The sequence below is a fragment of the Gasterosteus aculeatus genome, chromosome 2, assembly GCF_964276395.1.
Source record: "Gasterosteus aculeatus chromosome 2, fGasAcu3.hap1.1, whole genome shotgun sequence".
In the NCBI taxonomy this organism is placed as follows: domain Eukaryota; kingdom Metazoa; phylum Chordata; class Actinopteri; order Perciformes; family Gasterosteidae; genus Gasterosteus; species Gasterosteus aculeatus.
The window spans coordinates 5,610,052-5,624,496 of record NC_135689.1 but is presented as its reverse complement, the minus strand read 5'-3'; the positions used below and the strand labels follow the sequence as shown (position 1 = coordinate 5,624,496).

General features: G+C 48.0%; 1 protein-coding gene across 13 annotated transcripts in view; it reads right to left on the bottom strand.

The window, feature by feature from the left end:
* The window catches only part of camta1a (calmodulin binding transcription activator 1a), a 245,774-nt gene that overhangs the window by 5,695 nt on the left and 225,634 nt on the right, over positions 1–14,445 (bottom strand). For 8 of the 13 annotated variants that reach the window (XM_078087794.1, XM_078087768.1, XM_078087789.1 and 5 more), the window contains 12 exons: positions 6,345–6,538; positions 5,961–6,151; positions 5,768–5,846; positions 5,270–5,618; positions 4,708–5,183; positions 3,899–4,077; positions 3,056–3,299; positions 2,155–2,226; positions 1,962–1,982; positions 1,630–1,829; positions 1,405–1,479; positions 1,021–1,051 (listed from right to left, as the gene is read on the bottom strand). In XM_078087794.1, the coding sequence (XP_077943920.1) occupies positions 1,021–1,051; positions 1,405–1,479; positions 1,630–1,829; positions 1,962–1,982; positions 2,155–2,226; positions 3,056–3,299; positions 3,899–4,077; positions 4,708–5,183; positions 5,270–5,618; positions 5,768–5,846; positions 5,961–6,151; positions 6,345–6,538 (2,111 nt within the window). The remainder of the gene's footprint in view (positions 1–1,020; positions 1,052–1,404; positions 1,480–1,629; positions 1,830–1,961; positions 1,983–2,154; positions 2,227–3,055; positions 3,300–3,898; positions 4,078–4,707; positions 5,184–5,269; positions 5,619–5,767; positions 5,847–5,960; positions 6,152–6,344; positions 6,539–14,445) is intronic. The other 5 variants (XM_078087799.1, XM_078087771.1, XM_078087778.1 and 2 more) reach the window with 3 other exon arrangements.

The following is a 14,445-nucleotide window of genomic DNA, read 5'->3' as shown; positions in this document are numbered from 1 at the left end:
AAAGGGCCGACGGCCTGTCGAGGACGCGCTGCTCCTTTTCACCGAGCAACTGATTTTAACACACCGGGGTTAACAGATCGGGGTTAACACAGCGGACGGTCGCCACTCCAACATTTATGTACAGTTAGACTCCGCGACCTATATGCCGTCCCAGCTTCCTGACCTATATCCAGCAGACAACGTCCCGTCAACAATCTCACCTGCTCTAAAAGCCTTGTGCCCTATTTTGGGACAGTGTACAAACATGAGATATGCAACAGCAAGGAGGTCAAAGGTCTGTAAAAATACTAAATGTATATCGGAGGGGTTGAGTCCCCCTCTCGGCCTGTCGAGTGGCTGGAAACAGGACAAGCAGCCGGTGAGACGGACAGACAGACTACTCGAGGCACAGCAGGCCCACAGCATGCCTGAAGTAGGAGAGCAAGGCTCGTAGTGATCACCACTGGACATGCAGCAGAATAACACAGGGTTGGAAAAAAAAAAGGCTCCCGTTCTCTTAAACCGGCCATCTGCATAACCACACAAAGTGAAATAAAAAAAGAAAACCCAATATGAACAAAAAGTAATTCCCGAGGAGAGAAAGACAGAGATAAAGAGAGTCAGTGAAGTGCCTGTTAAGTGTTGCAGTGATATTGTCATTCATAAGCATTTAGTTATTTCAAGAATACTGCTTTTAAATCTGAGCTTCTCAGTCCACCTGTGGCTCCGGTCGTCAGCCTTCATGCAAGCAGGCATCAAGCAACAGTGATGGAAAAGGAAGTAGGCTGGGTGGAGGGATGGGAGAGAGAGAGAGAGAGAGAGAGAGAGAGAGAGACAGAGAGAGAGAAAAGGGAAGGAGGAGGAAAATGCAAAGGCCGAGACCTCAGGAGGAGATAATTGTATTATTAAAGAGTGAGAGACGGAGAGACAGAGTTAAGGGCGAGAAAGAGACATATGTAATAACAGAGAGAGAGAGAGGGAGCGAGAGAGAGCGAGAGAGAGCGAGGGAGGCACGAACTGAGTTGCTGAGGCTGCACTCACCCGCTTGAACAGTCTATGGTCCATCAAGGGGCTTGGCATAAACAGCAAAACAATACCAGACAGCTATTAGCACACAGTAGGCACTGTGAGGGAGGGGGGGTGGGGGACAGGTGGGTGGGGGCCAAACACAGTGAGAGGAAGGGGTTGGAGCTCAGGTGTTGCCACCGAGTTTGTCCGACAAAAATAAATCAAACACATGACACCAAGTAAAAACGAGGACACGAGTCTTACTGATTAGCTCAAAGGGATTCAGTTCTTTCGAACCGTAAACCCGCCCGTGCATTAGATCTGAGTGAGAGGCTTCACCCCGGCCCACGTGGAGCCCTGCGCGTACGTATGTGTGAATGAACTACGTCAGTACGTGTGTGAGTCGGGTGGGGCTACCTGTGGCGGCAGCGACGTAGGAACCTCATGATCTTCCTGGCAGCTTGATCCTGCCTCTTTGTGAGCAGACTACCTCTGTGAAAACACAACACAACGACAGTAAAACATGTTAATATCATGTTCATCTCTGAATTTCCGTTCCAGTGAGTCCTACCACAAGCCTGCTAACAACTGGGTTTAAATAAACGAAGGAACCTGTCCTTCATCAACCGCTGATGCGTCTACCTTAGTTTATGCTGCACCAGGGCAGCGGCGGCCCCCCGCTGGTGGGGCTTCAGCCTGCCGAACTCCTTGTAGCTGCGGTAGTACTGCTGAATGAGCACAGCGGCCCTCCTGCTCTGCTGAAACTTCTTCTGTTCGTGGTAGCTGCGGAATTTACTCTGGATAAGGATGGCGGCCTGCGTCATCTTCTTATAAAGTGCATACTGCCAATGAGAACGAGACAACACGTCACGCTCTGCCGCGGGAGAATACCGCAACAGTGCTGAGGGTTCACGCCGGGGTGGGAGAACAACGTTTGGCAGTTAATTTAGCTGCTGGTAGTGGAAAATGTTTACCTTCAAGGCTATCCATGTTAGCTTGCAAAAAGAAAAGGGAATATATTGTAAATGATGGAGGACTTACACGTACTATTCTGAAATAGTAAAAAAGATATATGTATATATATAATAAACTAGGATATATAGTAATCAAAAGCACTTAATACATGGGACCATATCAGGAACAGGACAATAGATTCGTGGGGCCTACCTGTTTGTATTTCTTGTAACAACGCTGAATAACAGCAGCAGCCACTTCCTGTTGCTCTCTGAGCGGACGCCCCTGTTGGAGAGTAGAGGGTGCAAAGGTCAGAGGTCACAAAGGAACCTACGTTTCGCCATAAAGGACTCAAGTCTCCCTGAGGTCCCCTGGTGGCCGACATGTGAATGGCGCCCTGGCGTGAGTCCATCCTTGTGCAACGGGCCCCCAGAGGAGGAGGAGGAGGAGAACTGTGGAGGGATAAAGGTCCTCCTCAGTATCAGCCGGTAGAAAGGCCCAACAGACGACTGCAAACGACAGCGAAAGAGTTTGTGATATGAAAACCCATTGAAAGTAGCTGGGGATGGGTAGCGAGTTGAGGAATGGGATCGGGCAGTGGGAGAGGACTGGTGTGTGGAAGCTAGTTATAAAACAGGCAGCAGCAGGCTCCATACACCTAACTCAGAGAGAGAAACAGAGACAGAGACAGAGGGAGGAGCAGAATACGAGCTTAACTGTGACTAATTGGAGCAGGGATACAGAGGACAGTGCAGTCGCTCCTCTAAGCAAGGCCATGCTCTGCTCAAGGCACCTTCCCATGCTGAACCCACAGGGACTTATTTGGATACATATTTGTTTATGTTGTAATGTGTGTACGAGCTGAAGAACAGAGAATCAGACAGAGGTAGAGACAGAAGTGTGAGTAACATCAGGTACGATCGGACACAGTACGATCAAGAGCGCCATAGCGTGTGAACAGATAAACAAAAAGAACCCTTCAACATCTCTCTCTCTCTCTCTCTCTCTCTCCGAAAGCAAAACCACTGAAGAACGCGGGCACTAAGAGCACAGCCCCGTCACGGCGGGCTGCAGCACGCACAGCTGGAGCGCCCCCCGAGCGCCGGGCCTGTACCTTGTACTTGCGGAAGGCAGTTTGGACGAGACGGGCGGCCTCGTACAGCTCCCTCTGCTCTGGGTCGGACAGAGTCAGCTGGGCCAGGTCCCGCTCCACTTTGCTGTTGGAGGCAGTGATGAACTCACTCCAGTCGGCCGGGGACGGGAGCGCAGACCTCTCCAGAGGCCCCTCCCTCAGTGGAGACACCGCAGGATTGAGGGCGGGATTGGAGGATGAGGTCAGCGGTTCATTGTAGAGAGAGCTAAGGAAGAAATGTGGCAGAGAGGTTTCGCTCCTTTGAACACTTTTATCTGTTACATGTATGTTCAGGGTATGAATGAAGGAATATGAGGGAATATAATGAGGGAATATTCAGGGTTACACCTGTTCACCTAACACGTACATGTAGATTAGGCCTGGATGTGGGTCTCAATGCAAAGTAATTAAAAACAAATCATTTAAATAATTTCTTTACACTGCTTGCCAAGGTTCCATGCGAGAGAGAGACATCTTTTAATATAGTGTTAATTATTCATTAGGTTTATTGATTACCTGCAAACTGTAGTATGTGTGTGAATTAAACTTCCCAAAAGTCCCAAATAAACAATTCATTGCTTCTTTTCAAAATGACCTTTCACTGTTCTACGCAACGATCGACAGTGATGCATATAAACATGTTCTTCGAAGTGTTTTTTTTTACTGTTCATTTGACCCCCACAAAGGTGCAGCCTTTGTGGAAAGTACTAGAGAGTAACAAAGCACAGGAAAGAAAGACGAATGCAATGGCGAGACGAACACCCACCCACACACTGGCCATGCATAATGCATATCTGCTGTCTTCCGCCCCGCGGTAATCCTTACCGGAGATGTATGATGCTCGGCAGCTGTTCCACATCTCCAAGGTAGTTGGCCAGCCAGTTCATGGTGTTGCTGACACCTGACGTGTCTAAGGGCACGGAGTCTGCGGCGGTGAAGTTCTCCCTTTTGATTCTCTCGGGAGTCGCTTCAATGATGTGCTCTGCCAGAGTCATCATGTTCGCCTGTTTAGTTTGGACAGAGGGAGGGACACAACCGTGTCAATGTTTATCACTATGTACATATAGCCGAGCGACTCCCTATTCGGGAGACTGAACAGGGTCTAGGCGTGCGAGTTCAATCTCTTTGCCGATATGACAAAGTTAATAGAGTACAATTAAGACGAGTGATGCTGTTTAAAGTCCTAATCCAGCACTTCATCTGACGGAGGGGTAGTTAGCCTTAGATGGTTGGCTGGATGAATTCCCTGGGCTATGGAAGGGGATCAATAGAGAGTTTATTATGCAGTGATGATCATCGACAGAGTGCCGTGTTGGCCTGGTGCATGCGGCCGGCTCAATGCCGAAGGCGGACATTAAAGGGGTCGCTTTGTGAGGTTAGCTTTCTTCACTGGTGACAATGTAATTGATATGCATTCCACTTTCTAAAATGGTGCCAATAAAATATCCATACTGCGGCCTCACTCGATAAGAGCATTGATACATAATAGGGGATCAGTTTTTTCCCCCCATGCATCTTATCATCAGCTGCAGGAAGGCTAATATTATGTAATGTTATTTCTGTAATGCGAGCATTTTAAATCGAAAGGTCCCAATTTATTTTGAACATTTCCTATGTGGGTGTTTTGCTCTCACCTGCAGGTCATCCATCTGAGTGAGACAGTCCTGGCTCTCCAGATCCTCCCGATAGGATAATAGTTCCGCATCAGCCATTTCCCTGTCGGCCATCACCAGCATGTCCAGCTGCTCCCGTTGACGCAACCGGTTCACCAGCTTCTCCTTCCCCAAGTTGCTGCTTCCGCTGACCCCCGATGACTTCCTACCCATGCCGCCGCTGGAGAAACTCTCTCTGGAGGTCCATCTGGTTGACCCCGCGCTGCCCCCCGTAGACAGGCCCTTGTCCGAGCTCAGCCCCTCTGAGGACAGGCTCCTGGGACTGGAGGACAGATTGTGGAGCTGTTGCTGCTCCAGGCTCAGAGGGACAGACGTGGCCTTGTCGGGCCGAGTCTGAAACAGTTCTGGGTTGGGTTTATGTTTTTTAGCCAGTGGGAGGTCTCTTTGGCCCTCGCTGCTGTAGTAGTTGGAGGGCTCTGACCTCGGTCTTCTCAAGTCTGCAAAAAAAAAAAAAAAAGTTAGCTGCATAGCTACGCTTAATTAGTGTGTAGTAAGAGACGGTTAGAAACAGAACTCTACGGGCCTGGATTGAGGCTTGTGGTGCTGGATGTGGTCGTAGTGGCAGCGGGGCCCGCTTTCTTGCCACTTGGTGTTACTCCGCTGTTGTTCGCCCAGCTGACCATCCAGCTGTCTGTGGTGGGCGTGTCGGGGGCCGGAGAGAAGGACATGCGAGGGGTGGGGGGCAGAGGGGCCGGTGGCTGCTGCTCCTCCCTTTGCAGCTGCTCCAGACATTCGGCCAATTTGGTGTGACCACGAGATCGGGCAATTGAGAGGGGTAAGCGGCCGAGAGAATCCGGGATGGCCAGGGCACGTCTGTCCCACTTGTACAGGACCACCGCCGCCTCCAGGTGACCCAGCGCACAGGCCCACATCTGGAGGGAAAACAGACAGAAAAGTCAAATAAGCAAAAGGGAATGTTAAGTCAATGGTTTACAGCGGACTGTTAAAAAAAATCAACCACAGGTAATCGTCACACACGCTAAGAATTTCTTGCTCGTGCCGCTAACGTCAGCTCTCTTACCAGGGGCGTGCAGGAGAAGTGATCTACATTGAGAGGGTCCACCTCTAACTCCAAATCAATGCTATCAGCATGTTTGGTGCTGGACAAAAGAGAGGAAACCATTAGTATCTAACAGCTGTTTAGTGGAGTCCACACATATTACAAAACCCCCGAAAGCGCCATTAGCACAGTGTGTCAAGTGCTTGGTTCTCACCGCCACTTGATGAGTGTTTGGATGAGGGTGGCGTAGCCCTGGCCTGCGGCCAGGTGGAGGAGCGTCATGCCTCTGAAGGTCTTGGAGTGGATTAAATGTTTGGACTTGGCCCAGCAAGCTCTGCTCATCATCTTCTCGCAGACCACAACAACGCGGCTCTCAAAAGAGCTGCTGGCCTGACCAGATAAACACTGAGACACACAGAAGAGCATATCGTTATTGGTCGAGGCATTTTGTCCTCCTTAACCACAACAAAACCACACGCTTGTGTTCCGTGTAGTTACACGGAACTTATGTGAATCGGGAACAAAGTGAAAATGTGCTGTCGCACGCACGTCTCTACGCACAACATATGAGTGGCGGGATGTGGCTTTTTTTTTTTACCTGCGACTGGCTGTTGTTGCCTCCACCTCCTCCGCCTCCCCCTCCTCCTCCTCCTCCTCCTCCCCCTCCTCCCCCTGTCCCTCCCCCAGCTCCGCCACTCCCTGCGCTGCTCGACTGCTGGTGGCTGGCCATCTCTGCCATCCTCCTCTCCATCTGCTCCAGGCGCTCCAGGATAGACATTCTGAACTGGTTATCTAGGCAAACAGTAGGACAGAAGAAGAACACGTCAGCACACGAGCAGCGTTCAGCAAGCTAAAAAAAAGAAAAAACGAGAAATAAAAATGGCTGTCTTTGCAATTACCCGCACACAAACAACCCGGTGTCCTGACAAGACAAACGATCACCCAGTATGCACCACCAGCTGCACCAAATATGTTGCTCTGAGCCGCAATAAGGCTGTCGCAGTGACTTGGGGCTTAACAACATGAGGCATGCAATCAACCATTCGGGAGCGAATGCATTAGCCCATTTCCGAGATAAAGCGGAGCTTGATGGAAAGTTACTGTAATCTTCTGCGTCCAGCTGTAACACTAAAACAAATACTATAATCATAATTAATCCCCTCAGGGTGTACGTGAAAACAAGAGCATCAATCATTGACTTCATCAAAAACATTGGTTTTACTAAAGTAACCCTTAAAGCCCATCAATCATCTGCTAATGGCTGCAGTCACTGAACTCTTACAGCGATCTCTCCCACAGCACTCAAACACAGCCGCAGCTGACCTATTAAGGTGTAACGATTGGCCAATGAGTGGGGGCATGTTGAATGGGTCCTCCCTTCCACAAAGAGCTTCAGACATGATCTGGGGGGGTTGGTGGGGGGGGGGTTGGGGGGGTGCAGCTGCCGTCCCTCTCCAGCTGATTAAGTGCACTGTCTCTAGGTTCAAGGAGTAAATGCACCTATCCAGAGCCGTTGTTTTCCTACGACAGGATGGATGGAGGTGTATAAGAGTTCAGAGCGTTTACACGGTGCTCAGGAGGCAACATCTGCTTCGCACCCGGTGTCGTTAGTCAGTGCAGTTTTTTTTGCGGATTGTCTCTGCTCAGGTTTCTTTTCTTTGCCTTGTTGGGAATATAGAGCACACTGCATAATTCAATACATTAGTGAGGAGAGGGCAGAGCAAGGGACTTCCAAACACCGGTATTTGATTTAGTGAAACAGACAGGGGCGTAAAGGAGAAATTAGCAGACTGTGACATCTCGGGGCAAGTTGTGATTGCAACACAAAGTGCATTCGTGTAACCAGCCGTGAAACGTCAACACGCGTACAAAACTGCAATTTTTAACCTGTTGCGACACGTTCTTGTTATGATTCCAAGACACCAGCCTCATTAAGACATTTAGGGGTCCAACCAACCAACAAACACTCACTTACATACAAACAAACACTTGTGTGTGTGTGTGTGTACACAGACACACACACACACACACTACGCTGTGTACAGAGAGGGGAATGGGATGGGCACAGAGAGCCCACTGCAGCAGGGAGTATAGAAGACTGCATTAGCATTCCCCATTTAGCCACTATGAGGCCGTTTCTGTGGCAACCTGCTGCCGAGCGGTAACTAGGCGACAGGAACATGCTGTGTGTGTATGGCCTGCCTGCGAGCTATTGGCTTATTGATGGAGGGGAGGGGAAGGACTCCATATTCCAGCAGAAAAAAGAAAAAAAATTAAGAGAGAAAGGCAAACAACGGAAAAAAATTGAGTCCATAAATCGTCTTTGCTGTCCTATTGTGTACTTGACCTACTCTCAAATTCTCTGTGTTGACACCAACCCAACCCTAAAGACTCTAAGCGGGGAGCCGGCCCAGCACGACCCGGTGACATTTGCGCTTTGCGCTGTCTTGGCAGTCGCGGCTCGGGGCTCCATGGGGAGGTAATGTCAGCGATAAACCATTGTAAAAGAGGTCAAGTAACTGCTATCATTGGACAGGAAAACATAATGTCACAGGCTGGTAAATTAGTGCTGCACCGTGAATAATGCACATGGAGGACAACAGTGAGGTCCCCGTGTGAGCTGTAGACCGCTGTACTGGCCCCAAACGCTCGCTCATTAAGCAGCGCTCCTCCCGATGTGGGATCCGTCCTCACCTGTCCACACGGCGTCTTGTGGAAACAGGTGAGGCGACGGGATGAGTGCTTGTGCCAGGAGGGGAGCCAGAGGGTTGAGATAGGTCACGGCGCTACAGCCTGACTTTGTGTAAGGCTATTGTCTCCCTCTCCCTCTGGCTGACGAAGGGGTGAGGGGTACGGGTGTGGGGGGTAAGATGCGGGGGGTGTAGAGCTTGAGATGTAGAGAGAGAGGGAGAGAGAGAGAGAGAGAGAGAGAGAGAGAGAGAGGGAGTGGGAGAGGGGATAGTTAGCGGTAGGCTGACATGTCTTTGTTCAGACCCAGTGCTGCAGTGTGCTGCAGTGCAGATGATGTCATCTCCACCTGCTGCCTGCTGCTCCAAATGCGATGCACGTCCACTGCAGAGGGAGGATGGGGTAGGGACGAGTGGGAGGGAAGAGGGAGGAGACATGGAAGGTGGGCAGCCAAACAGAACCGTAACAACACTGTGATGTCGTTGACGCCCTCCCCCTCTCTCCGGTTTACTCCCTCGTGACGATCTGTGGCAGCAGACGTGGTCACTCATTAATTTAGGGCAAGCCGTGATGTGTTAATTTAAACAAACAAACAAAAATTGGGTGCAAAAATGGGGCTGACAGCCATTTATTATACAGACAACACTTGAATGGAAGTTAATCAGTCAGCGGAGGTGTAAACCTACAGCTGCCACGACACAAATATGCTGCCCAAACTAAGGCTATATCACTGTAAATAAGTGCAGTTCACTTGCTTGTGGATATCTATGATACATTGGCTACCCTTACTATTGGGGAAGTATTTCCCTGTAGAATTTAGACCCTTGCGAACCTTCAACCAAATTGAATATGAAAAATACAAAAGGAGAGAGATTACATTTCTCAAACATTTATTTAACTGAACTCACACTTACTCTGGGTTTTAATGAGGTATTATAATAGGGGAAATAATACAGTCTGGGTCTTGTATTAGGGGAACAACTGCATTGGCTAATAAGGAAACATTTTGCAGTCTTGAACTTGCCATGACCGATAACCCAAATGAGTAACTTTGTCACTTGCCTTGGGGCCGACATTCATTAGAATCAATTGCTATTTTCTTCATCATGGGACCCACCAGACACATGATCCTATCATACGGGTTAAGGAACTAGGTTGAATGGAGAAAGTCACATGTCTACTCGTCAAATGCACAGCATACGTATACGTTATAAATCGCCTGATCGTTGTGGATCTCCTTTCAAAAGGACACTCTTCCTCTGAGAGAAGTAGAGGACCAACGCAGGCACAATGTCGCAGCCTTTAACCAGATCATCTGTGTTTGTCTCTCGGACGTTGCAGGAGCTCCCCAGGAGAACGTTGGACGTACGGACGGATGGGCTTGGGGAGGTCAGGGCCGTTTACTGAGGAGCCTTGTGGAAGGGCTAACACAGCAGTAGAGATTACGGGTAGAGAAAGAACGATGGGCAGGTTAGATGACAAGACAGGAGAGGGGTCATGCATGAAGTGAACTTCTAAGCGTGTGAGGACATCTTTCAGCCTCACACCTCCGCACGTGGTTGAGCCAATTGAGTTCAGTGCTGGACCTCATTGTCGCCCCGCGGCCGGTCGGCTTCTACAACCCAGTAGAGAGGCCCAGAGGTGACCGGCAGGGGCTGTTGTTTGGGAAGGTTCAGGTTAAGGGGCCAGGCCACCCGGCTGCAGCCCTCAGCAGCTGGAACACATGGCTGTCTATTGATCAAAGGCCGACTTCACGTTCGCAACGCACAACGAGTGGTATTCCATATTTTTCTTCTTTTCTTCTTCTTATGTTAGCAGAGCGAAAACATGCAACAGGGGGGATCTTTCTTTTCTGCAATCGGTCGTTTTGACAACCAATCAATCCATCTATCCATCCATCTGCTGTGTGGCTCATCCTGTTCAGGGTCATGCGGCGGCGGTGAGCGGCCGGTCGTCAATCAAGCCACACACTTGCAAACTTTTTCACCTTCGCACCAGAGGGCAATTTTTTGTGTTTTTGCGAGAAAGCAAATAAAAAGACTATTTCAGATCCATACTGTAGAGGGATGTACTTGAGATGTTTGGCCATTAGATTGCTCTAAGACAAAATTGCTGTTTTGTCATTTTTTGTATGCCCTGTTCCTGCAACCATGTGGGCTACGGTTCTTATAGCTTTACCGGTCTTGCATGCAACAACATCATCAGGTGGACCACATTGCACTTTACTATGTCCCATTGGTAAAACGGTTTATTTTACCGCCATACGCGGACGTTTAATGACCACAAACGGTCACAAGGCTCATACTTTTCTATTGTGCCATGAAGGTGAAGCAGCTCTTTACCTGCTGGCGTTCGTCCAGCTGTTTAGGTCAATATGAGTTCAGTCTGAGCACTGAGTAGATACATTGTGTCATATTGAAGGGTGAAATGCCAAGAGTGTTCACCATGGGGATTTACCGTCATCCACTATCACACTAACAGAGTAACACACTGTTGGTTTTGTTCCTCGGAAAAAAAGTAGAGATGTTAAACTTCTATTTATAGACGGACGACGCAGTAACATGTGCATTGTTAGATACCTATTTGCATAAACAACCTAAATACTGCTTGACACGTCTCATTGAGGCAGGGGAGCAAATGAGACACATGTGGAGAAATAATTTCCAAAGATGAATCAATCTGATATAAAACAGCACAACCCAAGGGATGGGACGTCTCCAAAGCTTTCCATTAATAGTGAGACAACACAGTTAGCCTCAATACATTCTCAGGATTTCTCAGCCTGAATTTAATAAGCATAAGTTTAAAAGATAACTTATAGCATAACATAAAATTAGCACTTTCCTCAGATGTTCAATAGGCTCAGAATATAACAAAATGTATGATCTCTTTGTGCTAACTAGGCAGACTGGAGTCTGTTAACACAAAGGTGCACAATTTTATGCATAATTCAAATCCCAGCATGGACAACACAATACAATGTAAACCACAAACTATTGCTATTTTTTACCAAAGGCTTTATTGGACACCGTTTGGACAGTCCCATCACAAACGACTGTACACGTGACACTGCGAGCCTTCAAGGCATGATTATTAATCTATCTTATATCTAATCAGTTTAATAATCATGCCTTGTAGGCTCGTAGTGTCATGTGTACAGTCGTTTGTGATGGGACTGTCCAAACGGTGTCCAGCAGATTGCTGCTATGGAATCATACTAGTCAACAATAAAACTCTGAAATAATGGGCTCTCCACAAATGACTGTTTCTCTTCAGACATTTCACTTTAAAATCTCTTGTCAGGGGTGATCCATCACCTTTAAGTGTAAGCATTCCCACATCACTGCTGCTGTTACTAGAGGTACTGCTATTGGTATTCCTCCCTCTTTTACTACAAGATCTACAGTCACACATTTACCAAAACAACATCCACTAATGGTACTGCTGTCTATTATATTATTAAATATTTTCATTCGGATCAATAGGTGGATAGTCAAGTATTTAACTGCCGAAGAGGGAAATCTGTTTTCCCAGCATGCACATGTCAATGCCGCGACAGGGAGAATGGAATGCACACAGTTGATGCAATGTTCATATTTTCACGTTTACTTCAATGACGAAATGCCACTGCAAATTCGCAGATCGGCTGGTCCCGGTATCCCCGGTGTGACATCTCACACGGCCAGAAAGTGTATGAATATTCAATGTAATAATATCACGTTTTACTACTACATGCATCCAAACATACTGGCATACACAGTGTATAAGTACATAACGATTAAAGCTGAGTAATAATTGATGATAATAAAAGGTGAGAATTTAGTGTATTGTGATAGATTTGAATTCCAATGAAGTTCTATGATTAGATATCGTGATACACAATAATGTCCTATCAATTGATGTTAACAAGCACCTACTCAACTCAAAGTGTTGTACTCAGTATGTGATATGAGTCACAAATCTAACTATTTTTTCATTGAACTACAAGCAAACATAATATCATGATGCAGTGTCATCAAGAGATAAAATTAACTCGTGATTGGCCAAAACGCACACACACAGACACACATAGTTCAATGCAGTTGGGTTGATTTTGGGGGGTTTATGGTTTTGTGCAGTGGAACCAGGGGAAGAATTGTTTTCACCGTTGCCACTTATAAGCGGCAACACGTGACGTTATTCATATGATCTAAACAACACACAAAAGCACTGTGGGGATCCATCCAACTTCTTCAATACATATTGTACATGACTTTGCCCCTTTGGTCTGTTGTATTGTGTCTTTCACAGTTTTGTAGGAAATGCATATTGTTCCATGCATTGAAGAACGGAACACTCAAAACTTCACATGAAAGCAACAGGTAGACAAATGTACACCTGAGATCCTCTCACTTTGAATGCTGAAGGAAAGCACTCGACCAAAGCAAACTTTGAAGACTTATGTTAAACGGGGTCGCCGTGCAGTCGCTGTCCAGAGGTCTGTGGTGCTGAAACGCTCAGCGGCTGCAATCGCGACGGAAACGTGGCAACGTGCGGTTTGGATTTCGTCCTCTTTTAGCGGTTCTGCTGCATAAAGATTCGGACAAAATGCGACTTTGACTCCAATCCGATCCCCGATTTTCTATTTTTTAATTTTTTTTTTACCAACGACTCGCTGTCCCCAATTCCGCGTGCAGCGCTGCCGGATGCGACAACCCTCCGATGCGCTACAGCAGCCGCCACACTTTCAACAACACGTGAAACACCCCCCCCCCCCAACCTCAGACACGGGCTGCACACGGCTATGCGTCCCAAACACACTGAAACGGTCCATAACGAATCCGGAACACTTCAAATGTGAGAGGCGGGTTCTGCAAAAAGTACCGCACACGAAGAAAGAAAGAAAAGGGGCGCACAGACGCTATGAGACAACTACTTTTGTTATTGAAAAATACCAGGAACGCAAATAGTGATTGTTTTTTTGTTGTTGTCTCTAACGGCGTCTTGTGGAGTCTTTAATACGCTCGAGCACAAGTCGTGAGTCTGCAATGAGGCAGAGTCACATGAAACACTGGAAGGAAGCATGTGGCACAAATAGACCAATTCTTCAAAAACTCCGGCACAGCGGCGCACACACGCACGCACACACACACACACACACACACACACACACACACACACACACACACACACACACACACACACACACACACACACACACAGAGTTGGACCACATCAAGACACAGTACGGCATGCGGGGGATTCGGGGGGTGGGAGGGGGGGGGGGCACGTGTAACTTCAACTTCTTCTGCCATTCCCGGGTCGAAAACAACACAAACAATACACAGCACAGCACCACAGCCATAGGTTGAACTTAACACTTCTAACCTTCTATCTCATTTTCCATTGGTAGAGTCCACCCCAAAGCCAAAAGCACTGCCTCTTTTGTCTTTTAGGAGAAGCAGGTGTCATTCACAGGCATCCTGACCCAAAGAAGTCCCGCCAAAGATGCATTTCACTCAAATTGCAGTTTTGCCCCCCCACCTCCCCAGACACCCCCCCCCCAGCCTGACGGTCAGACCACTGCACGGTGTGACACGGAGAAAGAAGAAAAATATAAATCCTTGGAGTGGACTGAATCTCAACAGAGGACTCGTCAACAATAGAACAAAGTGAGGGAAGAGAGCGACGTGAGGAGAGAGAGAGAGAGAGAGAGAGAGAGGAGGAGGAGGACCGCTCACTACTCTTCTTCATCTAATAGCCCCCTCCTCCTCTTCACTTCTTTCAGCTCACACACACACACACACACACACACACTTTCCTTGTGTTTCTAGTAGTCGCTGCCATCCCAGCCTGCAGTAAAAGGACAAACACCGAGACGTTGTGCGCACGTGCCGCCGGTAAACAGACGCCCTAGTTCCCGTTTTCCGCCTCCTCCTCCGTCTCTTCCGTCTCCTCCTCCTTCTTTGAGCTCCTAAAAGCTCGCCCCTTACCGCACTGTAACCATTCGTTTTTTGGTACGTTATATTAAT